General features: G+C 46.1%; 2 protein-coding genes across 2 annotated transcripts in view; both read left to right on the top strand.

Annotated features, from left to right (window-relative positions):
* The window catches only part of MTHFD1L (methylenetetrahydrofolate dehydrogenase (NADP+ dependent) 1 like), a 184,260-nt gene that overhangs the window by 58,208 nt on the left and 99,848 nt on the right, over positions 1-26,204 (top strand). The window contains exons 17-20 of the mRNA XM_059176779.1: positions 3,423-3,499; positions 8,583-8,723; positions 11,976-12,044; positions 17,039-17,150. Coding sequence (XP_059032762.1) covers positions 3,423-3,499; positions 8,583-8,723; positions 11,976-12,044; positions 17,039-17,150 — 399 coding nt within the window. The remainder of the gene's footprint in view (positions 1-3,422; positions 3,500-8,582; positions 8,724-11,975; positions 12,045-17,038; positions 17,151-26,204) is intronic.
* On the top strand, positions 10,661-11,424 carry LOC131833251 (small ribosomal subunit protein uS9-like; the record flags this gene model as incomplete). The annotated part of the gene is made up of 1 exon (XM_059176402.1): positions 10,661-11,424. A coding segment is annotated over one exon (702 nt), but the record flags the coding sequence as incomplete, so codon positions are not given.

Genomic DNA, 26,204 nt, shown 5'->3' with positions numbered 1-26,204 from the left:
AGAGGAACGCCATTTTGGAAACTGAAAAAAAATATAGGATATTTTTGTCTACATTTTATAGATTTTTATATAAAATATATATATATATATAATCTATAAAAACTTATAACTTTTTAAATAAAACCTATAGGTCTATAGATTTTGGATCCTGCCAGCTTCGTGTATGTTACAAGTAGCATGTTCCATTTCATTGGCTCTTTATTGTGGTAACTTTATATGGATCTAGAATATTCCTTTGTGAATGAACCACAATTTATTATTTAATAGAGAAACGACAGTTGTAATAATGGGTATGAATGTCATCAGCATTTTATTGGGAAGCCTGCTGACTTTTTTTAATAATGGAAGTGACAGCTTCTCAAAAGCTATTCCAGATAGACACGAGAATTATGTGATTGTTTAATGGTACTAAAGTAAAGAAAATATTATGGGTGTCGACAAGCAACCTGGATTGGAGGAGTTTAGAATGACATTTGCTAGGTAGTTTGGCTCTGACTCCCAGGAGTTAATATAAAAAATGGAACTCTTTACCAAGTGAATTGAGGACATTTAATGTAGAGTCTTTTTTTTTTTTAAGGCAATATGAGGTTTGACCTAGAAATAACGTAATCCTCATGATGAGATTAATTTCTTATATGACTTGGGGGACCCTCAGGGATGGTGTGGGGCTGCACACCTCGTCTTGGACTATAGGAATGGTGTGGATTTATGGAAGGACCAGCCTTTCCTTTCTGCCTTTGGAGGAAATGTAACTGGTGTTTCTTTCACCCTGTGTCTCCTCTCAGAAGCTTATAGGCCTCGTTGCCTGGCAGTAACATGGGACCAGAGCCAATAGACTATTCCAGAAACAATGTAAAAAGAAGGAACAAATAGGGGCGCCCAGGTGGCTCAGTGGGTTAAGCGTCTCCCTTTGGCTCAGGTCATGATCGCAGGGTCCTGAGATCAAGTCCTGCATTGGGCTCCTTGCTGATTGGAGAGCCTGCTGCTCCCCCTGCTTGTGTTCACTTGCGCGTTCTCTCTCTCTTTCCTTCTCTGGCAAATAAAATCTTTAAAAAAAAAGAAGAAGAAGAAGAAGAAGAAGAAGGAACAGTAGCCACCAAGTCATTTTGTATCTCCCAGAGGAGCAAGAGCCCAGCCTTGCTGAGCACCGCCCCTCCCATGTGGGGGGCTACAGTCTGCTCTTCTCTCCTGTCTCATTGGTGCATCCACCTCCAGGCTATTAGACAGCGGTCCCACAGGCCTCAGTCACCCTCAGTGAAGTGACATCAGGTCCTGGTTCCCAGCACACACACACCCCCCCCCCCAGCAAGCCTTGCAGGGAATCATGACAGCTCCGTCCCCGAAACGAAAACAGTGGCCATGCCCTGACCAAGTGCCGTGACCCACCCAGCACCCCAGCCGCTGTTGTTCAGGAAACCGCTCCGCTCGCCGTGGGTGTTCCTCAGAACACAGGCAGCAGGGTAGTGCCCGAGGCCCCCCGCAGACCCACACTCGCCTGCACCTTCCATCTCCCCGTGCGAGTCCGAGCTTCCGATCTGAGATTGACATCTTGTTCGTCGGGTTCGTGGGACCTGGCACAACACTGACCCTCAGTGACTCTTCTGGAGTGAACACGTGCGTTCCGCCGTCCAGCTTTACCTCTAACATTGAGAGGGCAGAATGAAGCATCACTAACTTAGGGTTCCTTCCTGGTGTCTACCTCGTGTGTAGGAATTTAATTTTCCCATCTCTTCTGTGGCCCTGACGCACCCACATGTCTCCCCACCAAGCATCCGGAACCTGCTGGGACCCTGTAACACACGCAGCCTTCCAGTGGCCCTGCTTCGAGCGGATCCTGCCAGCCTTTTTTATTTTTTTCTTTTTGGTTGGTTTGTGTTCTCTCTGCTCAGTAACGGCAGCTGAATTTCCAATGCAAGCATCATACCTGTTTTATGCCAGGATTGCATATCCCGCACGTCAGAGTGGGAAGTGTTTTTACCGGGACCGGGCCACGGGTCTTGGCGATAAGTACTAGCTAGTGGGAGTTTTAAAAAGCGTTTCTTGCTCTGTGTAGACTCTGGCTGGACCTTCAAATCATCCAGGCCTGTATGTGTTTGACGTGTGAAGTCTGAGTGTGCGCGTGAGTGTGTTTGCGTACGTGAGTGTGAGAGATTGGGCGTGTCGCATGGACAGTGGCACCGGCAGTCAGGGAACAATGGGAGGGCAAGGTAGGCAGGCCGGCCGAGGCCTCGTGTGGGAAGGAAAAGCTCGACATTTTTCATCCTAAGATGCTCTCAGTCCCCGAATACAGAATTCTCGCCATCAGTATGTCAGGGCCATCTAATGCGCTGTCGCGGTGGGCAGCTTGTTCTTGGAAGCCACGTGAATTACGAGTGAAGCCCGCCTCCTTCTCGCTGGTTTCCTGCCGTTGTCATTCTGGTTTGCACTCCACAGACCTACTTTCCACAAACACATGCAAGTCAGCGCCGTTCAGACAAACCAGCGAAAGCCATACAAATTGGTGCCTGCTTTAATCACAGCCGACTTCTTCCCTCCCTCCCCACCTTACTGCTTTATTGTACTGGGGTAAAATAATACATATCATGAGATTTTAACCATTTATGAGTGTAAGATCTGTGGTGTTAAATACATTCACTGGGCTTCCGGGGGTTATGCATCCCCACACTCTACACCTGGAACCTTCCATCATCCCCAAGAAAAACTATGTACCCATTGAACAATAACTCCCCATCTCCCCCCCCCCCAGCCCCCCACAACCACTTGTGAGTTTGGTAGTTCACGTCAGTGGGATCATACAACGTTAGTCCTCTTCTCCGGCTGATTTCACGACGCATACTCTTCCCACGTCTGTCCGTGTGGTTGTTCGTTCCCTTGGTTTGGGCTGTGTGATCGTCTGCAGACCACATTTTGTTCACCTGTTCACCTTCTGATGGACACTTGGCTCTTCCACCTTTGGGTGTTGTGAAGGATGCCGCAGTGAATGTGAATGCTCGGAGACGTGTTCGAGTCTCTGCTCTGGGTTCTGCTGGTTGTATACCTAGGACCGTCGTGGCTGCATCCTGCGGTGGTTCCGCGTTGAACGCTTTCAGAACCAAAATTGGCTTCTTCTTGTGACTCGGGCTCAGGGTAAAATGTGACCACGTCGGAAATGGGTTTCCTTTACTACCTAGTCAAACACGGCACCCCGCCTTCACCCCCACCCTGACACACCCTATCATATCACCGCCTTTGGTCTTGCTACGGCACTCAGTGCCGCCTGGTGTTTTCAATCTGGTTCTCTGTGTGTTCACTGGGACGTCAGGGGCAGCATAGCCAGACCTGCCTCTTGCCCCCCACGGCCTCCTTGGCCCTCACGACAGCTCCAGGTGCATGGGGTAGCTGGTCTGTACCTATGGATTGAAGAAGCTTTATCTCTTTTTCAGTATTGGATACAAATGACCGATTCCTACGAAAAATAACGATTGGGCAGGCCCCCACCGAGAAGGGCTATTCCCGGCAGGTACGTGACCTTTCTGTGTGGGCATGGCTCTGGTCTTGCTAGTGATGGTTTGCACCAACCCTGACGTGGGTTCTCTGCTTCTCCCCTCTCGGTCATCCACCTACAGTGGCCAGGATGTTTCTCATCATGTCAAGGTGTTGCTCCCATTCCTCAGCAGGACTGGGAGGGGTGCAGGAGGCAAAACGGCCCCGGCATTTTCTTACTCTCCTTTTCCTAGGTGACTTCAGTTGTAGTTCTGGGAAGAACCACTTGCGGTGTCTTTTGAATATAAATTTTTACATATTTTACTGTAAATCCATCAAGTTCATTCTACCTCTGCATAACAACTGAAAAAAGAAAATCTCAAACACATTACTCAAGTTTCATAAACCAAAGAGTAAACACCTTGTTATTTAGTAGCCTGAAATGCTTTGAAGAATAATGTTCTATTACCCAAAAGCAGAAACTGCAGAAGGTAAGTTACGATGTTTACTTCCATTTCATGTGGAGACAGATGCTTAGGGAGCATAAAATCACTCCGATTTTTCAGTCAGGTACAGCAGGCCTCTAGATTTTTTTCCCCCTTAGATTTTATTTATTTATTTATTTATTTATTTGACGGAGGGGGTGGGGCACACGCCGGGGGGCAGCAGAGGGAGAGAAAGAAGCAGACTCCCTACTGACTCCCTACTACAGACTCCCTACTGCAAGAACCCCAACATGGGGCTCTATCCCAGGATCCTGGGATCATGACCTGAGCCGAAGGCAGATGCTTAACAACGGAGCTACCAGGTGCCGCGTGGGGAGAGTGTGATACTCACACCAAGTCTAAGGGTAAAGCAGATTGCGAAGAGTTGCCACAGACAAAAACGTCCTGACTGGTCACGCAGGAGTGAGCCCCGGGCTGGTCTCGGGTTTCTCACCAATGGCACCAAGTGGCCAGTGGCCCTGGGAAATGGATCCCGACTTCTGAAGGGAAAGGAGTTTGTATCCCAGAATCCTCGAGGAGAAGGAGGGCTGCAGCAGCCGTCAGGCCCGCTGAGCAGAGAAGGCAGAGGCCACAGCTGGGCTGTGTCGGACCCGGCAGGGCTTGCTCTTCGTGTCAGCAGTCACGGACGTGACATCCAGAAATGTGAAAGAAGAGATCCTTTTGACGTCATAAAAAGTTAAGATTTTGAACATGAAAAGCTGACATCTACAAAAACATCAAAAGACCAGTAACAACGGGCACCTGGGTGTCTCAGTGGGTTAAAGCCTCTGCCTTCGGCTTAGGTCATGATCTCAGGGTCCTGGGATCGAGCCCCGCATCGGGCTTTCTGCTCAGCAGGGAGCCTGCTTTCTCTTCTCTCTCTGTCTGCCTCTCTGTCTATTTGTGATCTCTGTCTGTCAAATAAATAAATAAAATCTTAAAAAAAAAAAAAAAAACCAGTAACAGAGCAGGAGGGAATGTTTGCATTAGCTCTAACGAAGGAGTCGGGCACGGGAGGGAAGAAGAGCCCCCTCGCTGCGATCCTGGCCCGCTGTTCTCAGTGCGGCCTTCACGGCTCCCCTTTACAGCCTGGGGGCACCTGGGGGGCTCGGTCAGTTAGGTGGCTGCCTTCAGCTGGGGTCATGATCTCAGGGTCCTGGATGGAGCCCCGCTCAGCGGGGTGTCTGCTTCTCCCTGTCCGCCTGACCCTCCCCCTGTTCATGTGCTCTCGCTAATAAACGAAATCTTAAAAGAGAAAGAAACTGGGACTGCCTGTCCCAAAACTCCCTCTTTCCTTTGCCTGCTCTCTTTATCTTGCATGTTTCTGCCTCCCCCTCCTCAGATGTTTTATATGAGTTTTCTAAGGGGCAGGGGTTTTTGTCTTCTCTCTTCCTGCTGTACTGTCAGAGCAGCAAACTTCCTTATACAGCAGTAGAAGGTGTTTGGTAATTGCTAAATAGAATAAGAGCAGTTTGCAAACACAAAATGCCAACAAGTGGTCGTAAAACTGCAAGTTAAAACAATGAGGTGCTGTTTACCTGTGAGCTTATAAAAACACATAAATCACTACTGAATGTTACTGAGAGTAAGACAACATAGAGGCATTTATACAGTGTTCACTGGAGTTTAAATTAGTAAAGTTTCTTGGATGATAGTTGTTTGTACTAAAATTTGAAATGTCCCAAGAATTCTAGCTTGAGGACATAGAAAAAATAAAGGAATTTCTGCTCCTGTGCAAAAAACAAACAAACAAACAAAACCCCAATGTATAAGGATATTATTTGCAGCCTTCCTTGGAACAGTGAAATTTGAAACAGTCTAAACATCCGTCAGGAGGGGCAGTTACGTACCACTAGTGCATTGTTCTGTGCCACAGGTATAGCAGGTGAAAATATTACAGTGCCTGTAGGGGAAGTGACAAGTAGAGGTCTCATCCCTATTTGTGAAATGGAAAGATTTTTTTTTAATGACACATGAAAAAAATTTGAAGTACGAATAGTTTAATCCAGGTTCTATTAAGAAAAAGCCAGTGTACGTGCTCATGTGTGTATATAAACACAGACTAGAAGCTGGAGAGATGTACATTTGTGACGTGAGTTAGTTCTGAAGAGAGGGGTGGGAATGAGGAGTGATTCATAAGTAACCCTTTCCTGTTTTCTCCAAGTATTCTTGTATCGTCACCAGGTACTGGAGAAATGGGAGGTCAGTAGTGGCTGAGATGTGAATGCCTGTCCAGTGCCTTGTAATCATTACACCAGGTCCGTCTAGTTCTGTAAGCCTGGTTTACAAATGGGAAAGGCAGGCGTATTATCTTCAGTAACTTACCCAAGGTTCTATCTTGAATTGCTTTATGCTTACATTTATTTTTCAATAAAAAGATTATATTTAAGAGCTTTACCTATTTTTTTTTAACCCTAAGACTCTATTGACATACATCTTTTTAAAGACATACTTATTTGAGAGAGAGAGAGAGAAAGAAAGGGGGCAGGGGAGGAGCAGAGGGAGAGGGAGGCTTCCCGCTGAGCCTAGAGTCTGATGTGGGGCTCCACCTCATGACCCAAGATGCTGACCAGCGCCGAATTCAGGAGTTGAATACTCAGCCGACTGAACCACCCAGGTGCCCCTGACGTATTTTTATGTTAGTAAAGGTAACGCTATATCATTTTTACCGGCTGTATAATACTCCTCTTGGGGATGTACTGTAACCAACTAAGCCAGTTCCTGTAAATGGGCACTCAGGGTATTTGTTACATTGGCCTCATAAGCTGCAGGAACATTACATACATATTTGTGTAGATTGTCTGACGATATCCTCAGGACACATTCCTAGATCTGTAAGTGAAGAGTCAAAGAAGAAGATTCCCAGTGTTGATACACATTCCCACATTACCTTCCAGAAAAGCCATGTTGATCACATTCATCTAACATCGTATATTGTCCTTCATGTAAATTTGTGAAAAATAGTAACAATCTCTGTATATGATTCTGAAATACTTTATTTGCAAAACAAAAATGACCAGTCTGATCATAAGTATATCTTTGTTAGTAAAATTAATAAGTGATATTGATTTATTTTTTTAAAAGATTTTATTTATTTATTTGTCAGAGCACAAGCAGGCAGAGGGAGAAGCAGGCTCCCTGCTGAGCAAGGAGCCCAGTGTGGGACTCGATCCCAGCACCCTGAGCCAAAGGCAGATGCTTACCACACTGAGCCAATAAGTGATCATTTAAATTGACCAATTTGTTTTTTGATATTTTTCAAGGTAGAAAATTTTGAAGTTATAATGACTACTAATGTAGAGCTTATTTGTGTATTATAAATACTATTTACTTACTTAGTTAATATTTTAAGAATATCTCTAGTCTCATGTTTTGCATAGAAAGCCTCCGAATTTTCAGGCATTTTTAATATGCACTGTTTATAAGGGAAAGTAATGTAGAGAATTCTAACTATCACATAATGACAAGTCACTGTGTTTGGAATGGATTATATTGAAAATGTAATAATTGAGCATAGTTTTATTTGACTTCCGGGTAATATTTTTTTCACTACATCAGTGACTAATGAAATCTCAGCGTGGAAGCGGCCAGAAAGCTCCTATTTCCTTCATTTCCTTTCTTGTTGCTGACAGAAATGGACAATAAAATGTCTTATCAGGTCACCCCTACCAGGGCACAGCCCTTTTCTCTCTGTGTAAGCTTGCATTCGGCTGCCTCACGGGCTCCTCAGGAAGAAGAGAATACAGGCAGAGCCTGATGAAGTGATTTTGTCCAGTGGCTGAATTAGGAGGAGGAGGAAGGCAGGTTCCTTGTTTCTCTTTTAGTTCCTGTTGGACCATCTACAGCCTGCAGTGAGAGCCAGCAGAGGGACTAGGAAGGCCCAGGCGTATGTCATAGAAAGTAGCTGCTGTCCCGCATTCATTGCCAATTGCTTCAAGGTCTGATGGGGCCGAGCCCCCATGGACAGCTGAAATTTGATTCTGTGTCACCTTTGACTTGGGGGAATACACATAATGGGGTGTCCACACTGCTCTGTGAAGCTCCCTGGGAAACCAGCCTCAGCACCGTCTCTCACTGTCTGCTCCTCATCTCTTTGCTGGACGGACTGATGCCACCCCCTAGACACCCGATGGCAACAGTGCAGGAGGCCGGCAGCTATTTATTTAGAGTCCATACACTGAGTGCCTGCTGTTTCACGCACCGTCCTCCATGCTGGGGATGTGGGAGTAAGCCTTCCCAAAGTTCTTGCCTTCGGGGCCCCACTTTCAGTCATGAAGAGACATGTGTCAGTCAGTAAGTCCCATTAACCATTAATCACAAGTCTGAGACATGCTACAAAAGCCAACCACCCAGTGCCATGGCAAGGGTCACCACGGCCCAGCCAGGCGGCATCTGCTCAGCAGAACAAAATCCAGGAAGAGCATGGCCACTGGTAGAGAACCCGCCCCAGAGGACACCAGGCACAAGACCGTGCATGTTTCCAGCGCTCCAGACACTCGAGGATGTGAGATCGGTGCACTGAGGCTACACCCCCGGGCCTTCGGGAACTTAATCTCTGAAGTACGGCTCCTGGTGTAAATGGCCGTCCAGATGGCACCACCGCTGACCAGTCCTTCTTCTGCCTTTGCTTTTCAGGCGCAGTTTGACATCGCCGTGGCCAGCGAGATCATGGCCGTGCTGGCCTTGGCGGACAGCCTGGCGGACATGAAGGAGCGGCTGGGAAGAATGGTGGTAGCCAGTGACAAAAGTGGGCAGCCCGTGACAGCGGAAGATTTGGTGAGTGCGTCCATCCCAGGAACTCTAGAGAGCTCGCCATGTCGCTGGCCCGTGTTCAGGAGAATGGAGGTCATCTTCGTACCAGCCTGTGTCACGGACATCCCAGACCATGTCTCCACTCACGTTTTCCCCACACAAGCCTGTTGTCTTCCAGCATCTATGATGTGCTTGTCCCTGGCTGCAACTCCAGCACATGACATGTATTTTCCAAGCGTTTCAGGACTCTTGGCAGCCCCAGTCTCTGCTCTCTGCCCCGGGTAGGGCGACCTCCTGGTAGCTCATGGCTTTTTCATGAAGGCCGATAGTGCCTGCTTGCGATGGAGGAAAATCGCCTTTCAAAAGAAGAAGAAGAAAGTGACTCCACCTTCAAGAAGGGGAGCGTAGAGTGCAGATTGGCCCTGACTTGTTTAATTCTGTGCTTTCTCTATATTTGGGTATGACACCAAATCCCCTTAAATCCTTCTTAGCATCTAGCTCCCCTTCGAGTGCAACAGTGCCTCCTGTTAGCTTTCTGGGTACCCTGGTGCGTCACTGCCCCTTGTAGCGCTCATTCTAACTTGGCACGCCCATCGTTTTCCCTCTTCGTAATCACCATCTTTGCTGCTACCTTAAACCCATTGGTATAGCTGTTTCATGTGCTTGAGTGTAGGTGGGACAGAGGCATCGGGAAAGCCATCGAGCACCCTAAATTTCAGCTAACTTTCCCACATACGGGTCACGTACCGTGATGGCAGCTCAAATGCATGCTGATGGTTGGAAAGGGAAAAGACAAATTAATATTTTAATTCCGAGGGCTTAGGGCGTAATTGGACCCCTTTGCCAGAGTGTCTTGATCACTTTTTGGCCACTTTGGAAGAGATCAATCTGACTGACTCGTCTCATGGGTCTTGTGCACTAAATCAAATATTTTTGTTAGCAGCCCCTAGGATGCTTCATATAAAGCTTAATGAGAAAACCCAAATCCAGGTTGCTGTTAAAGGTACTGTTTTTTATAAACCACGAACATGGTGACCTGTCTACATAAACTAACATATTATAGTTTCTTTATCGATATATTTCCCTGTATCTCTTAATCTTGGATATCAATAAATACACATCCAAAATAATTTAAAACTTAATCTGCAACATGATTTCCCTACATTTATTTTCACATGTGTATGACAAAAGCTTTAGCTCTGAAAACAAACCCCAAGTTTACGCTCTTTAATCATCTTTTGTGTCTCTTTTTTACAAAAAGCGCCTAACTTCTTCCAGTTATGTTTCCTACCAGCTGGAACTATCAATAGCTGGTCTTTAAAGGAAGATTTTAAGAGCTTCCGTCTTTTCATTTCACTCCTTTATAAATATTTATATACTCTGATTTGACCAAAAGGACTTAGGTCTTGCACGAAAATTCGAGTAGATGGCTTCTCAACGTTTCTTATAAGGTGATTGACTCCTGGCATCCTCTGGAAGAATGTGTCCAAACTCTCTCCCCCTGGACACGGGACATGGAACAGGTGCTGAGTTCACAGTGACCATGACAGCCCTAGAGCTGCTGTCTGCATGGGCTTGAGCATTAGGGTGTTGGAACAACAAAAGATAAGAGATGTCTCAGGAAAATCAGCAGGTGTGTGCTACCTGAGGCAGTTGAACTGTGTCCACTGTCCTTCCGCCTCTAGTTTCTTGCCTATACCAGGAAGTGTAAACAAACGCAGCATCCAGAAAGCTCAGCAGACAGCTGTTTTTCTATCTGCTCTGTGTAAAGAAAAGAACTAATTTCTTTGAGCCCTTCCTAGCCAGTGACTCTCACAGTAAAACATCTTAATATTGCTTATAATAGGTTGGTGGCATTTTGTGTAACATCTATCTTGTACAGTAAAGCAGAAAATAAATTGGATTTTCCTGTAAACCTTAAACCCTCAAGATTCTGCCCTCTGATGTGTTGAGATCTGTGACGTGCCACGTTTATCTTCTCAAGGCGATATTCCCACGGTATTTACACACGTTGCTGCCTTACAGTGCAGCCAAGGCACTTGGCCGGCATCTGTAGAAAAGGTGAAAGGGCTTTGTTCTGTTGGTTTTGTTTCTCTACAGCTTCCCTGTGGCCTTCTTTGGCCCGCTTGTTCCATAGTTCTCAGATTTCTTTCCTGTTTCTTCCTTCTCCCGTCTGTCTTTTCCAGAAATGGGGAACAGGGACGCGGCGGGAGCCCCACCCAGAGCTTTGCAGGCTTGGGAGGAGGCAGCCGTGTTTTACGTGCAGGGGGCATCAGCTCCATTCCAGCCATTCAGGCAGCAGGGGCAACGGCCTCATCAAGGTGAATGGGCGGCCCCTGGAGATGATCGAACCCCGCACGCTACAATACAAGCTGCTGGAACCTGTTCTGCTTCTAGGCAAGGAGCAATTTGCTGGGGTGGACATCCGAGTCCGAGTGAAGGGTGGTGGTCACGTGGCCCAGATTTATGCAATCCGCCAATCCATCTCCAAAGCCCTGGTGGCCTATTACCAGAAATACGTGGATGAGGCTTCCAAGAAGGAGATCAAAGACATCCTCATCCAGTATGACCGGACCCTGTTGGTAGCTGATCCCCGGCGCTGCGAATCCAAAAAGTTTGGTGGTCCTGGTGCCCATGCTCGCTACCAGAAGTCCTATCGATAAGCCTGTCGTGAGGATGAGGGTTCATCTTTATAATAAACAATTGTTACGGGGAAAAAAAAAAATGGAAAATGAGAAGCTTTTCCAAATAGCCGTTTTCTGAGGGCCTCCTAGATTGTGGGGTGAGGCACTGGGAAACCAGTGGCTTCTCCGTCGCTTTTAGAAACATGGGTGCTTTTAGACACTTCCGTTTATCCCTTTTCTTTCCCGCTCGGTCAACAGCCTGATTTTCATATGTTATCGGATTTCTTCAAGCAATGGTATAATCTCTGATAATGAAAAAATAATGTGCGTAATTGCCAGAAGACCCCGGAAGGCAGACCGAAAGATCTGCTGTAGGGCAAGCCTCGTAAACACCACCAAGGAAGGTTTTTTCAGAAAGGGTGAGGACTGCTACTTGCCCTTCACGTCTCGGAATGGTTGACATCCACTCTGGTCGGGACGAGAAGGGTCCAGCCAGCCGCGCCGTGTCCCCTGCGGCTCGGACGGGAGCGCCGCCGCCTATGGGAATGCCCACCTACGAGGCCAGCTGCCCGGAAACGGCCACGAGAGTCACCTTGGCACGGATGACCTTTTGTCAACAGTCTAAAGCAGGTTTCTTTTTTCTCTCCTTCAGGGAGTCACAGGTGCCTTGACGGTTTTGATGAAAGATGCAATAAAACCGAATCTGATGCAGACCCTGGAGGTGAGTGACTTTCTCGCTATGGAAACTGTTGGCAGAGATTGCATTTATCCAATCGAGTGTGCATCCCCACACAACGCGAGCGTTTTCAGCCCATGTGGGCCCCAGGGGAGCATCCGAATAAGTCCCGGGTCATCTGAAAAAAGTTAAAAGTGTATGTAAGGATTCTTTCCCTTGGGTAACACAGTAGAAACATTAAAAACTCTGTATCGAGTACGTCGGTGAGTTAGGTGCCATGTTTTTGGGATGTTTTTTCTGTTTTGCCTCTTTTGGACTTAGCTTCTCATCATCATTATTGGGTTCTTTGGTTTGTTTTTCCCAAGCAAAATATAGAGCACATGCTGAGAAAGTTTTCGCAGAAAGCATGCTGACGCCACCTTTCTCGTAAGATTAACCCTGCTCTTGCCCAGGGAGCAAGGAAGTTGGAGGAAGTGCAGCAGAGTCTCCATCCGTTCATTCATTGAGCCAAGAGAAAGCTCAGTTTGGGTGCAACTTTCACCATTTACTGGCCGTGGCCTCAGCCAAGTATTTATTAATCTCAGCCTCTGTTTTCCCGGGTAAAATGGTGATAGTAACAGAGCAGGGTTATCGTGAAGATTCAATATTCACGGAGCCCATCATGTGGGCAGGCCTTGCAGTGAGAGCTTAGGACAGCAAGTCCTACTCTTTTGGAGCTTGTCCTTTAGTCGTGGGGACGGACGATCGAGAAATGAGTCAGTCCATACATAGCATGTCAGCTGGTGGCAAGGACTGAATTAGAAAAACAGGAGGGAATGAGAGAACAGAGAGTGAGGTGGGTGGCGTCTGATGCCCAGCGATGTGAACGGACCAGGAGATGGGGGAGGAGCTTTGTGGGCAGAGGGTGACATGTGGCGCAAAGGCCCATGGGCAGGGATGAGCTCTCCGGTCAGAAGGGCTCCAGCAGAGAGCAAGAATCCAGACATGAGGACACAGGACAGAAATGGCAGAACCTGCCAGAGCTGGAAGGTCTGAGGTGAGGGTGCGGAGCTGAGCCGGGGAGGGGAGAACGCAAGCACCTTCTCTCGGGGTCTCTGCCTCCCGCAGGTGAGCCCTTCCTCTCTTTCATTCCGGTGGCGTGCGAGCATGCTCTGGTAGAGGCCGTCTTAAACAGAACAGTCCCCCAAACCTGCCAGGATCCAGTGTCCCCACACAGCTGCTGCTCCGTTCTCTGCTCTGTCACGGTCAGACATCAATGTCTGTGGCCGGGGTCTCCGCATGTCCCCTGGCTCTCCTCATAACTTCAGCCTGACCCGAGCTTCCCCCTCTCCTGGATGGTCCTGTCCAGGTCACCTGTTCCTCTGTGCTACCAGTTCTTCCTTCTTCTGTCCTTCTCTGTGTGGTCTCTTCATAAGGTCTGACCCAGCTGATGTTTCTTTGGTCTGGAGCACTTGGTTCTTCTGGCTTCTGGGACACCTCGTGGCTCTGGGCCTCCCACTGTCTTCCTTCCGCCTCCCTGTCTCCTTTGCTGGCCTGGCCTTCACTCAGCTTCTAAATGTGAGAGCGTCCGAGCCCTCACTTCTCCCGCCGTGCTTCCCTCCCATCAGCCATGGACTGACCCCCAAACTCTTTTTTTCTTTAAAGATTTTATTTATTTATTTGAGAGAGCATAAGCATGGGAAGCAGCAGAGGCCGAGGGAGGAGCGGGCTCCCCGCCGAGCAGGGAGCCTGATGCCGGGCTCCATCCCAGGACCCTGGGATCATGACCTGAGCCGAAGGCAGACGCTTAACCCATGGAGCTACCCAGGTGCTCCCTGACCCCCCAGCTCTTGTTCTGAATCTCCTGACCTCAGAATTTCAGAGTTGTGGGTGGACTTCCTGAGAGCCATTGCATATCAAACCTGGTTATAAAATAGGGTCTTTGATTTCAAACCCAGTCAGCGGTTCCAGCCAAAATCCTAGGAGTCGACCCGGAGCCTGGTTCCCTCTCCCCCGCCCGTCTCCATCCCTGCAGAGCCTCCCTCCCTGACCCGTCTCCGACCCGTCCACTTCTCCTGCAGCCTTGGCCTCCAGCGCGACCTCCCACCTTGCCACGGTGGCTGCTGTTAACAGTCGTTCCTCCAGAATCCTCTGTCTGCTCAGCTGCCCGGGAGCTTGGAAACTGAATCGCTCCTGTTGGCCTCCTGCTTAGAGCTCTCGGGCGGTTTGCGCTGGTCCTCGCTGCGGCCGGAAACCCTTCAGGACCTGGCTCTTCCTCCTTTTCCCGCATCCTCTCTCTTCCTGTCTGGGACGTTCCTCCTGATTTCACTGATTTCACGTGTCTGTCTCCTTCTTGTTCGTTAGGACTTGAGTCCTTTAGATATCAGCGCCCTGGAGAGGCCTTCCCCGGCCACAGGTCAACACAGGCCCAGTCACTGTGTCCTGTCACTGTCTTGGCATTCCGGCACGGCGCGGACTGTCATCCAAAAGCTCCCTACTTCCTTGTCCAGGGTGGGAGCAGGACCCATCCCACCAGGCTCACCACCAGATCACGGCTCTGAGAAGCTGCCTTGCACATATTAGGTGCTCAGCAAACATTTGTTGAATAATTAATGAATACCTATTAGTTTTACTACATGGCTTGTTACCGTGCTGCGGGCTGCCGGGAGACTGGTAGTTCTCAGTTCTGGCTGCACGCTAGACTCTCCTGGAAAGATTTTTTTGTTTTTTAATGTATTTATTTTTTTAGAGAGCATGTATAGGAGTGCAAATAGCAGGGGAGGAGCACGGGGAGAGGGAGAGAGAACCTCCCTGAGCGGACTCCTCCCTCAGCACAGAGCCCGACCGGGGACTCGATCTCAGGACCCTGACATCATGATCTGAGCCAAAACCTAGAGTTGGCCGCTCAGTCCGCTGAGCCTTCCAGACACCCCGTCATAGTTTTTTAACTAAGGACTTAACTCTGTGTACTGTATCAGAGCCATAAATACTGGCTGAGCATCTGAGCCTGTGTGTCTCATGGAGTGTCTAATGCAGAGTGCTTATATCCAAGGGTGCTTATCTCGAGGAGTGGTTATCTTGGGAATGGTTATCTGGGGAAGTGGTTGTCTTGGGAAGGGTGAAGGGTTTGTGGCAGTCCAGCCCACCCTGTCACCCATGCCCCGCCAGAGACCCGTGTTTGGTGAATGCTGCAGTGGGAGACCCAGGGTCGGAACCTGGGACCTTGCCCTCCCGACACTGTCCCCCGCCCCGTCCTCTAAGCAGTATTTTCTTCAGAGCATTTGAAAGGTTTATCTGGGCAGACATGAGAAGCTAAAGATAGGCACACAGGTCTAGACACTAGACACACACATGAAACTATCCCTCAGCACCTACGTTTGGATTTTCTGTTGCCAACTTTATTTCCCCAGACGTTTGCGTGACCTCTCGTTGGTCAGGGACCTGTCATCCCTCCTGGGGACTCTGGAATAAAAGTAAAGAGAGAACTCACAGAATGGCTTTGATAAACTCTGTCTCATTCTCACAGATTTTTCTCTTACTGCCTTCCCACTTTTGTTCAGCTCTCTCGTCTTTGAAATGTCTTCAGCTAGCAGCCCATCGCGGGTCATGGGAATTTTCCGTGGCGCCCAGCCTCCCCCTCGGTCCCTCGCTGCCTCCCCGCGTCAGTCAGAGGGCAGCGTCTGTTTTCACAGGTGCAGCCAAGACCTCACAGACACGGACCCCAGCAGCCCCGGCTGGGCTTGGGCTCAAACCCCAGCATTGCAATGCATGGGGATTCATTCCCTCAGACAGGGCTAGGGTCTGTTCTCACTGATACAGGAGAACTATAGAAATGGCATTTAAAATGCAGTATTGACAGATTTTCTCTAAGAATGAAATCTCAAAGTTTTGATAATTCCCTTCTATCAGAGTCCGTTTGGTTTGTTGTTGTTGTTGATTTTTGCCTTTTTAGTAAGAATTACTCTAGCATTTTACCAAGAGTGAAAATTTGCTTTGCTTTTATTGTCTCAATACTGACCAGATTTTTAACACGTAAGCCAGTTAAACAATGAGAAAGGCTTAAAACAGAATTCGTAAGAATCAGAAGAACATGTTTATTATTGTAGATATAAAAATGGGCTATAATGAATGTAAACCTTATATGGTTGTCCTGCCATACTACACGGTTCATTAGTTGTATTGGTTTTTATTTGCTTTCTTTAGATTTTTCTTGAAGTGATTGATTTCTCAATGGAGGAAAAAAATGCATTTAAATAATTTTTAAAATTCTTTTAAAAAATATATATGGGGCATCTGGGTGGCTCAGTGGGTTAAAGCCTCTGCCTCCAGCTCAGGTCACAATCCGGGAGTCCTGAGATGGAGCCCTGCCTGGGGCTCTCTGCTCAGCAGGGATCCTGCTTTCCCCCCTCTCTCTCTGCCTGCCTCTTTGCCTACTTGTGATTTCTGTCTGTCAAATGGATAAGTAAAATCTTTAAAAAATAAATAAATAAAAGTAAAAATATATTTAATTTGGAGCACCTGGGTGACTCAGTCAGTTAAGCGTTTGCCTTCCCCTCAGGTCATGATCTCAGGGTCCTGGGATCGAGCCCTGCATCGGGCTCCCTACTTAGTGGTGAATCTGCTTCTCCCTCTCCCTCTGCCCGCTGCTCCCTGTTCATGATCTTTCTCTCTCTGTGTCAAATAAATAAATAAAATTTTCTAATATATTAATATATATGTATAATTCAAGATACTATAAAGTGAGTTAAATAGTTTACTTAATAGTTAGTGAGGCAGCTAATGAGTGCTTTACCAAAACAATCGTAGGAAATAATCCTTATAGGTTTTTCTCCCTAGTTCAGCATTTAATGTGGAATGACACTGTTGTAGAATATACCAGGAATTCGGTCCTTTGAGAGAGTCAAGGTGTTTCTTTTTCTTTAAGAGGATTTGCACACTGAATATACAGTATTAATAAAAACAGAACGGGTTCAGTGAGTCTTTAAATACCAAGACTTGCCATCTTGGTCCATCCCTCCCTTTGTCTCTGAGGGTTTTGATTTGTCCTTGAATTTCTGTAGGGAACACCTGTATTTGTGCACGCCGGCCCCTTTGCTAACATCGCCCATGGCAACTCTTCAGTGTTGGCTGATAAAATCGCCCTGAAACTGGTTGGTCAAGAAGGATTTGTAGGTAAGTCATTTCTGTTAAATTTATTTGTCATAGAGTATGGAAGAAATCTAAACGTCGATGACTGAACAAGAGTGCAATGCATTCTGATTTGAAATATATTCTTTTAGACTCACCTTTCATAGATGGTCTCGATATTGGAAAAGCCCTGTGGTTTGGTCTATACTAGTGAATTGATGTGTTCAAACCGTACATTCTGATGTCAAGTACTCATGGGTTTGAATCCGAGCTCTGATACTTGCTGCTAGAGTGATTTTGGACACATTTGAATGACCTCTGAGCCTCCGTCTTCTCATCTATAAAATGGTGATGACAATATTGTATCCAACCTTGTAGAGTTATTGTGAAAACCAAATGAGAGTATTTATTGACTGAGCCAGTATTTATTGAGAAACTACTATGCACAAGTCATAGTACTCAGAGCTGGAAATAACCCCATGAGGCAAACAGACCTAGCCCCGCCTTCATGGAACAGACTGCCTAATGCTGTACATAACTAACAGAAGAAGTGCTCGTTAACTATTAGCTGTTATTAGCGGTAGAAATCAGTTTGCTCTTCCTCAAATCATAGTATGTTTTCGTGTCGAATGGAGGGGACATTTCCAAGTCTTGTTGAACTGTTGGACTTGGAAATTTTAATTGTTAGGACTTCCGACTTTGTGCTGCGGTCACGGTGTACTTTGTGGTACCTTCTTCTCTTCGGTTTTCAATGGACGTTTCCGGTGAGCGTTTGCTCTGTCAGTGCTACCCCCCATCCCACCCCCGAGGGTGACAAAGGAGAAACAAATAGCAGGGAGTCTTGGAATAACAGCATCATTTGACAGCAGACAGACTGCACTGGCAGACGTTCACGTGCCACGGGGAATTTCCACTTGCCATTCATGCCCGTGATCCTCAAGTCTACCAGTTGCTGCTTTCACACTAATCATCAGCCTTGTATCAAACTCGAAGTGAGTTGTTTTACTAGAAAAAATTCTACCGGGCTAAAGAACTTAGCACTGCACTTTTATGCTCAGCCATTCTAAAGTTCGTTCAGGGCTATGGAGACCTTTTTTAAGAATTCCCTATGGACATGCAGGCAGGACCCAATGGGAATTTCTGTAGTTCATTCCTCAAGGTCCGTATCATATAGGTCTTGTGTACTCGGCCGCCTGTTACCGAGTCCACTCTGAGAATGGCTGGACATGCCACGGAAATGGATTTGCTCAGTTGATCACAGCATAATTGTGGGGCTAATGCACCGGGAGTCTGGGAAGGGCAGGCCCTGAAAAGTTGGGTGCTTATATGAAGAGGGGTTCTCATGCATCAACTCCACAAATAGCTTCTAGAAGAAAGCTCTCTGTTTTATGCTGACAGAGCTCTCTGCTCCCGTATAAATCCTGTACTTTGTCCATATGTATTTACAGAGTATGTGTTATTGTGGCAAAGCGTCATTAAAGATATGAGCTGATGGTGCACTCAAAACGTGACCTTGGGAAATCCATTAGCCTCTCGGGGAGTGTCCCTTGTGGACATTCTCAGGTGAAAAAAGAGAAATGAGGAATTGCATGTGACCATGAGATAGAATCTGTGGATCATGACCCGAACTGGAACTGCCCACCGACGGGGGGGGGGGGGGGGGGGGGGAGTTACTCAGCTTCTCTAGGGTTCACTTTCCGCTCTTCATAACTGCGATATTTTTTTTTTTTTCTTAAAGATTTTATTTATTTGTCAGAGACAGAGGGAAAGAGAGTGAGCGAGCACAGGCAGACAGAGAGGCAGGCAGAGGCAGAGGGAGAAGCAGGCTCTCTGCCGAGCAAGGAGCCCGATGTGGGACTCGATCCCAGGACCCTGGGATCATGACCTGAGCCGAAGGCAGCTGCTTAACCAACTGAGCCACCCAGGCGTCCCATAACTGCGATATTTTAATGCGTCAAGTCAAGTAAGACATTGCTGTGTGAACCATGGTGGACCAGTCAAATGGCAGTGATTTGGCTAATGATTTCTATGACCTCCTCTAGTCTGAGAGGCTGTAGGTGGGGGGGAGAGTTCAGTGACAGAAATCTGGCTTCACTCCTTTCAAGCTGTGTAACGTTGGGTAACTTCTTAGCCTCGGTTTCCTCATCTGTAGAATGGGGCTTTAAACAGGGCTTGCATCGTAGGTTTGAAAAGAGGTTTGAACGAGACTGCTTGTTAAGACCTGACACACGGTGAGACTCGGCGACAGTTCTCAGCCGCTCCTCGTCTTCCTCTCCCCATCGCTCACCCATGGTTAATAAGGGTTAAATTTCCGCTTTTCCATTTAGAGTTTGGGGGTAGGTTTTTTGGGGGGGGGTTGTTTTTGTTTTTGCTTTGTTTATGATAGTGATTTTATTTTTAACTGTGGTAGAATACGTCTAACGAAATCGACAGTTTTAACCATTTTTAAGCGCACCATTCAGTAGTCAGACACTTGAGCATTACTACGCAACCATCGCCGCCATCCATCTCCGGGACTCTCTTCATCTTGCAAAACTGAGACTCTGCACCCGTTAGATAATAACTCCCCACTCCCCCAGCCCCTGGCAACCAGCCTTCTACTTCCTGTCTCTGAGTCTGGACTGTTGGCCTTATATGACTGGCTTATTTCACTTAGCATAATGTCCTTAGAGTTCACCCGTGGCGGATCATCTGTTCAGATTTCCGTGCTTTTCAAGCTGAAGCATGCTCCAGTTTACGTATGCCATGATCTGTTTATCCACTTGTCTGTCTGCGAACACGCAGATTGCTTCACCTGCCGGTTCTGGTGAATAATGCTGCTGGGAGTGTGGTACGCAAATAACTCATTTTATGTTAGTTTTAATGCATAAAGATCACGCTTCATTTTGCATAACTGTGCGATAGCCGTGACTTGCAAAATACATATAGACTCAAGATCTATAGTGTTAAACTCTCACAAAGGTGGTACCCTATTGCCATAGCTGCATTAGAATGTGGGAAGCAAAGCCAGCGTCCTGAACTGTGGGAGCTGGGCATGGTCGGAAGACAGTGCTCCTGCCCCGCCTTGTCTGGTCAGGCTTGATCTGTGGGCTGCATTGGATGAAATTTTAATTAATGTATGATTCCTCTAAGAATTTTTTTTACATGCCTCTAATCATTTTCAATCATAAGAATAGTCTCATTCTAGGGCGCCTGGGTGGCTTGGTTGGTTAAGCATCTGCCTTTGGCTCAGGACATGATCTCAGGGTCCTGGAATCAAGCCCCACATCAGGCTTCTTGCTCAGTGGGGAGACTGCTTCCCCCTCTCCCTCTGCTTCTCCCTTGTGTACTTTCTCACTCTGTGTCAAATAAATACAAATCTTTAAAAAAAAAAAAAAAAAGTCTAATTCTAATAAAAAATGTGGATGCAGCCTTATACAAAAATAACTCCAAATTTCATTCCAATTTAAGTCTCTCCCATCTTGGGCCTGTGTTTGGCTAATCATGGGAAGGGAACAGTGGCATCTTCTCTGTCCCCCATCACTGTGCACTTGGTCTGCCTCTGGCCCCTCTAGGGTTGAAGCTTCAAATTCGATGGTACCCATTCAGCCTCTTCCACCAGAGACCCACACTGCTGGCAGAAAGCCTCTGGGTGGTATGAGACCGTCCTGCTGCTCATCTAGTACCTGATCTCCAGATACCACAGACATTTGACCTTGACCTTACCGTTGGTGGGGGTGCAGTTACAACTCTCACCTGAGTCTCTCTCCCACTGCAGGGGCTGTTTCTCCTCAGCCTGTAAACATCTATGCATCCCCAAGCCACCACTGTGTCCCTGCCTTAGAAGGGCCTCCAGCTGCGCATGTAAAGCCTCCCTCACTAGCTCCATATCCTTTCCACTGGGCTTCTCCACACTGATAACTTTCTCTGAAGAAATCCTTTCCTGGTTTCTAACTTGATCAACCCGTTGAAAATTCAAGGTAGCTGTTGGGCTAAAAGATACAGAATCTATTTTCAAATAATGTTTTTGCAAATGCTACTAGGTTTAGCTTCCTCCTTGAACATGAGAGGAATTGACACTGTTTTGGGGGCTTCAGACAAAAGTGAAACCAAAAGAGCCCCATTTTAACATTCTCCCACAGAAGTTAAATGCAGTAAATAGAGGTTTTTTTGAAGCTTGTGAGACAATTTATGTCCTTAGAAAAGTCATTGTTTATAGAAGTGTGTACCTCTTAAGACAGAAAAAGCCCAAATCCAAAAGAAGATTGATGATTTGGGTTACGTTAGAAAACAAATTCTGTGTGATAAAAGATAAGGATTTAAAAAACAAGTGATAGAGTAGGATTTGCAGCGGTAATAGACAAATGACGAACATTTGAAATATATACAAACCACCAAGGATTATGGATTGATTTTTTTTTTTAAGACAAGTAATCCAACAGAAAACTGGGCAAAGGATTTGAAAGAGTAATTTACAGAAAAAGAGCGCTCTGACAGAATTTCTGGGTTAAACTGAAAATGAGCAAACCGTCTAGCAACTTCAGTTCTTTGTCATACCTTGGAGAAGAAGTAACTGAAGATTTATTTAAGTCCTTTGAAATACTTTTCTTCAGTGCACATATATTGAGCTTCTGCTGTTATGTCAAGTAATAACATGGTGAGAGCTGGGAATCAGAGATACACGACATGGTTCTTAGCTCTAGTAATGTATAATGTGGTGTGAGAGATAAGCCCATAAACAGGACCTCAGTGGTAAGTGCAGTGCACTTATGAGATGAAGTTATTGATCAACAAAGAATCTTAAGAGATGATGGGCTTCTCTTAGATAGGATTTTCTCCATACTGTGTTTTGTGAGGTATATTTAGTCTGATTTTTTGTTCTATCCCAACACAGCCAAGAAAGGAATTCTTTTGTCTACTCTGTAATAATTATTCCAAGATAATGGAATCAATTTTCCATTTAGACTAAAAATAGAGTGAAATTTATTTAATTACAATTGACCCTTGAATGGTTTGGTGGTTGGGGCACTGACCCATCCCGTGCAGTTGGAAATCCGCGTAGAACTTTTGACTCCCTCACAACGTAACTACTAACAGCCCATTGATGGGTCAGAGCCCAATCAATGACATAAAGAGTCAGTTAACACACATTTTGTATGTTGTATATATTATATACCGTAACCTTAAGATAAAGTAAGCTGGGGGCACCTGGGTGGCTCAGTGGGTTAAGGCCTCTACCTTCGGCTCCGGTCTTGATCCCAGGGTCCTGGGATCGAGCCCCAAGTCCAGCTCTCTGCTCGGCGGAGAGCCTGCTTCCCCCTCTCTCTGTGCCTGCTTCTCTGCCTACTTGTGATCTCTGTCTGTCAAGTAAATTAATAAAATCTTTAAAAAAAAAAAAAGATTAAGCTAGATAAAAGGAAATAGTATTTTTATTTTTTTAAAGATTTGTTTCTTTATCAGGGGAGGGGTGGGGAGAGAGAGAGAATCTCAAGCAGGCTCCCCACTGATCACAGAGCCCAACCTGGGGCTTTATCCCAGAACCCTGAGATCATGACGTGAGCCAAAACCCAAAAAAAGTCAACCACTGAACCTACTGAGCCACCCAGGCACCCCAGAAGATAATAGTATTAAGAAAATCATAAGGGAAAGAAAATACATTTACAATATTATAATATATTTATCAAAAAGAAAATCTGGGGCGCCTGGGTGGCTCAGCTTGCTAAGCCTCTGCCTTTAGTTCAGGTCATGATCTCAGGGTCCTGGGATCGAGCCCCGCGTCAGGCCCCCTGCTCAGCGGGAAACCTGCTTCTCCCTCTCCTCCCCACCTGTGCTCTCTCACTCTCTCTGGCTCTCTCTTTGTCAAATAAATGAGTAAGTCTTTAAATATATAATATATATAATTTATATATAGAAAGAAGACTTGTATATAAAAAGACCCATCCAGTTCATACCCATGTTGATCAGTCAGCTGAAATTGCACAAACTTGTCAGACTAGACCAAAATAGTCTTTTTGAGAATTTGGGGGGAAATGCTCTGGTCCCCGTGATAGCGATTTCTATTCCTTCTTTAGCCAACAGTTCTCATGGGAGTCCACTTAACCTCCATTCACTGCTGTAAAAGCAAACATTTCTTTGGCATCAAATCCTAATCATGTGTTGTTTTTTTTTTAAAGTAAGAAGAAAGGAAAGGAAAACAACATTGAGTTTCTAGGCTTTAATGAATTATCTCATTTTTAAACTCTTTGTAAGGATTTCAGACTTACACATGATCCTTGGTTTTTTAAATTTGCTTTCTGTTTTCTTACTTTGGTTTTGATTCCCATTTTGAATGATACCTTTCCTTCGGTCTGGAATTCAGCGCACACTGGTCTGCGTTGAAGCTGAGAGTTCTCAACTGGTGGCTGACCAGCCAATCCTCCCATAATTAAATACAGAATTGTATATGGACATATACGGTTGGTTGGTTGTTTTAAGAAGAGAAGGGCTCCATGGCTCTCATTAGATTTTTCAAAGGGGTCCATGATCCAAAAAATGATGAAGGCCCAGGGTCTTCTCATGGCCTAAGGGATGTCGTGTGGTTCACCAGACTTCCTTTATAGTGACCTATGTGAAGCATTGGGGGCTTCTGATGTTCCACTTATATTTGACACTTCGCGTCCCCTTCCAAAGTGCTGGTCAAGACGTCACCTGAATTGACTGTGAGTCGTCTCCTTGCCATCCGTAGAGAACGCCGCAGACCCACCCTGGGCTCTCCCCTGGCTGCCTGGGGACCGACCCATGAGCAGACCAGGGCCCCGCAGTTCATTTCTGCACTGAACTTCGCCCTGAACGTTTCCAGATTCAGGTTTCAAGATCAGAAAAAATAACCGTGGTCATTCGGAGACAAACTGAGAAGGACTGGGGGGACACAAAGTCTCGTTAATATTTTCATTACAAACGCTGCCGATCTCTGAGCGATTCCAGAGCTGCAGACCTGTGCTCTGTCCTCTGCAGTCTCACGAAGCCTGAAACGGTTTGGGGCGGAGCGGGGGTTGTTAGCCTCATTCTACAGGTGACAGCTGAAGCCTGGAGAGCTTACAACACGTGTCGTCTGTCCCCCAGCCAGCAAGTGGCAGAGGATACAACGTCAGGGCCCCCTCTTGCCGAAAGCTGTGCAGACAGCTGGCTGCTCTGCCCACGCGGATCTTCTCATTTCTCTTTAGCTGGTTCCCGTTCACTCCCATGAAAAAACACCAAGTTTCAGAAGACCCGTCCACAAGGGATGGCCACAGCTTACAGTCGTACCGATATGATTATACTGTTATACAATATTACACAATAATATACTATTATACCATCTGTAATAACGTATGCCAGCAGCGGTGGGATACTTTTGGGTTTTCATTCTTTTTTATTTTTTTTTTTTTAATTTTAATTCCAGTTTACAGGCTTTTCCTTCTCCCCCTCCTTCTTCTTTTATCCTTGCTACTTTAAGAGATGTTTCTCCCTAATACAGTACAAATTAAAATTTACCTTATTGAGTCACAGCACCTTACTGCTCCCCCTACTTCTCCACTGTCCTTTTACAAACGGTTTAAATCTCATTCCTTGAGCTTCAGGAAACCCTGCTGGCATCTTCACCCAGTCACCAGCTTGTTGTCTGTTTCCATTTTTATTGCCATCAAATTTTTAAAATCCTTTCATTTTGGTAGAAGAGAACCGGACCAAACTAAACATTCCTATAATTTCACCTACCCTTTCAAAAAAAAATCTGACGTCAAGTGGTCTCCCAGCTTTAAGCTGGAATTCTTCCAGACCTCACTCTGTTTACATTATTTAGAAACACAGATCTCAGCCTCAGCTCTGTTTTTGTTAGAATGCTTCCAGTTTCTTTTTCTCCATGATTGTATTCATAATTAAATCAAGGACATGAAGTACAGAGATGCTGACCTTCCGGGAAACTACTCATCACTAGCGATGTTCTTGAAGCCCGGTGTCCAGAAGCCCAGGGAGAGAAAGTGGTTTTCACTGTCCCAGGAGTTCTGATGTCTCTAATGTTGCTTGAGACCTAATCCCGTTTGCTCTTACTCACAAGGCTGGTCACTATTCCCCCTTACCTTTCCCCGCTTATTCTTCCGCGTAGAGTCAGTCTTCTTCTTTCATCAGCTTGTCGTCTGTCCTTAAACAAAAATAAGTGGGGAAAAAAGGTGAAATATACCGAACACACAGTATCTAGGAAACTATGCAGACTAATACAATAAATGCCTGTATTCCCATCACTCACTAGTTGTGTTAAAATCCTAACATTGCTATATATGCTTTAGTTTTTGCTTTTTTATTTTTAAAGATTTTATTTATTTATTTGACAGACAGAGACCACAAGTAGGCAGAGAGGCAGGCAGAAGAGGAAGGGAAGCAGCCTCCCCACCGAGCAGAGAGCCCATGCGGGGCTTGATCCCAGGACCCTGGGATCATGACTGAGCTGAAGGCAGAGCCTTTAACCGCACTGAGCCACCCAGGTGCCCCTGTTTTTTTTTTTTATTTTTAAATAAAACATCAGACAGAGGTGAGGTCCCTGTGAATCCCTCCCTGATTTCATTCCCTTGTCTGCTTCTCTAGAGGAAGCCCTATCCCAGTTTAGGGATTATCATTTCCAGGCATGGTTTATAAACCATTTATTCCGTAAGTAGGTCTCCACAAAAGATCTACAACAGAGATTCCTGGACCTTCTCTGTTCATGTTGTGTCTCACCAATGGTTTCCTAAGGCATATGAGGTCAACAGAAATACCTAAGACGCTGGTTTATTAAGTGGTTAGGTCCGAACAACTTCATGGATATTTATGTCTTGACACCTTAGCTGTCTGGAAAAAAGAATGCATATAAATGGAAAAGAAAGCTATTATTTCATTTTTAATAGCCACCATAACATATTAATGAGACGTGTGTCCTCGTTGGGCACTGAACAACTTTTCGGTCCTTGGGATTGGCCGATGCGTTGAAGATCATTGCCTATTCCCCGCTGGCTTTTACAGCGTTCTTGCTCTTACTGTAGCAACCGCCAAAAATGTAGCTTCACAAAGATATGATGTCCTTGAAAGGACTGCAGGGCAATGAAATGGAAACCATGAACTACCTCGGAC

This window comes from Mustela lutreola, chromosome 6, assembly GCF_030435805.1.
Source record: "Mustela lutreola isolate mMusLut2 chromosome 6, mMusLut2.pri, whole genome shotgun sequence".
In the NCBI taxonomy this organism is placed as follows: domain Eukaryota; kingdom Metazoa; phylum Chordata; class Mammalia; order Carnivora; family Mustelidae; genus Mustela; species Mustela lutreola.
Note: the sequence above shows the minus strand (reverse complement) of the source record. Positions and strands in the feature narration are given on the sequence as shown.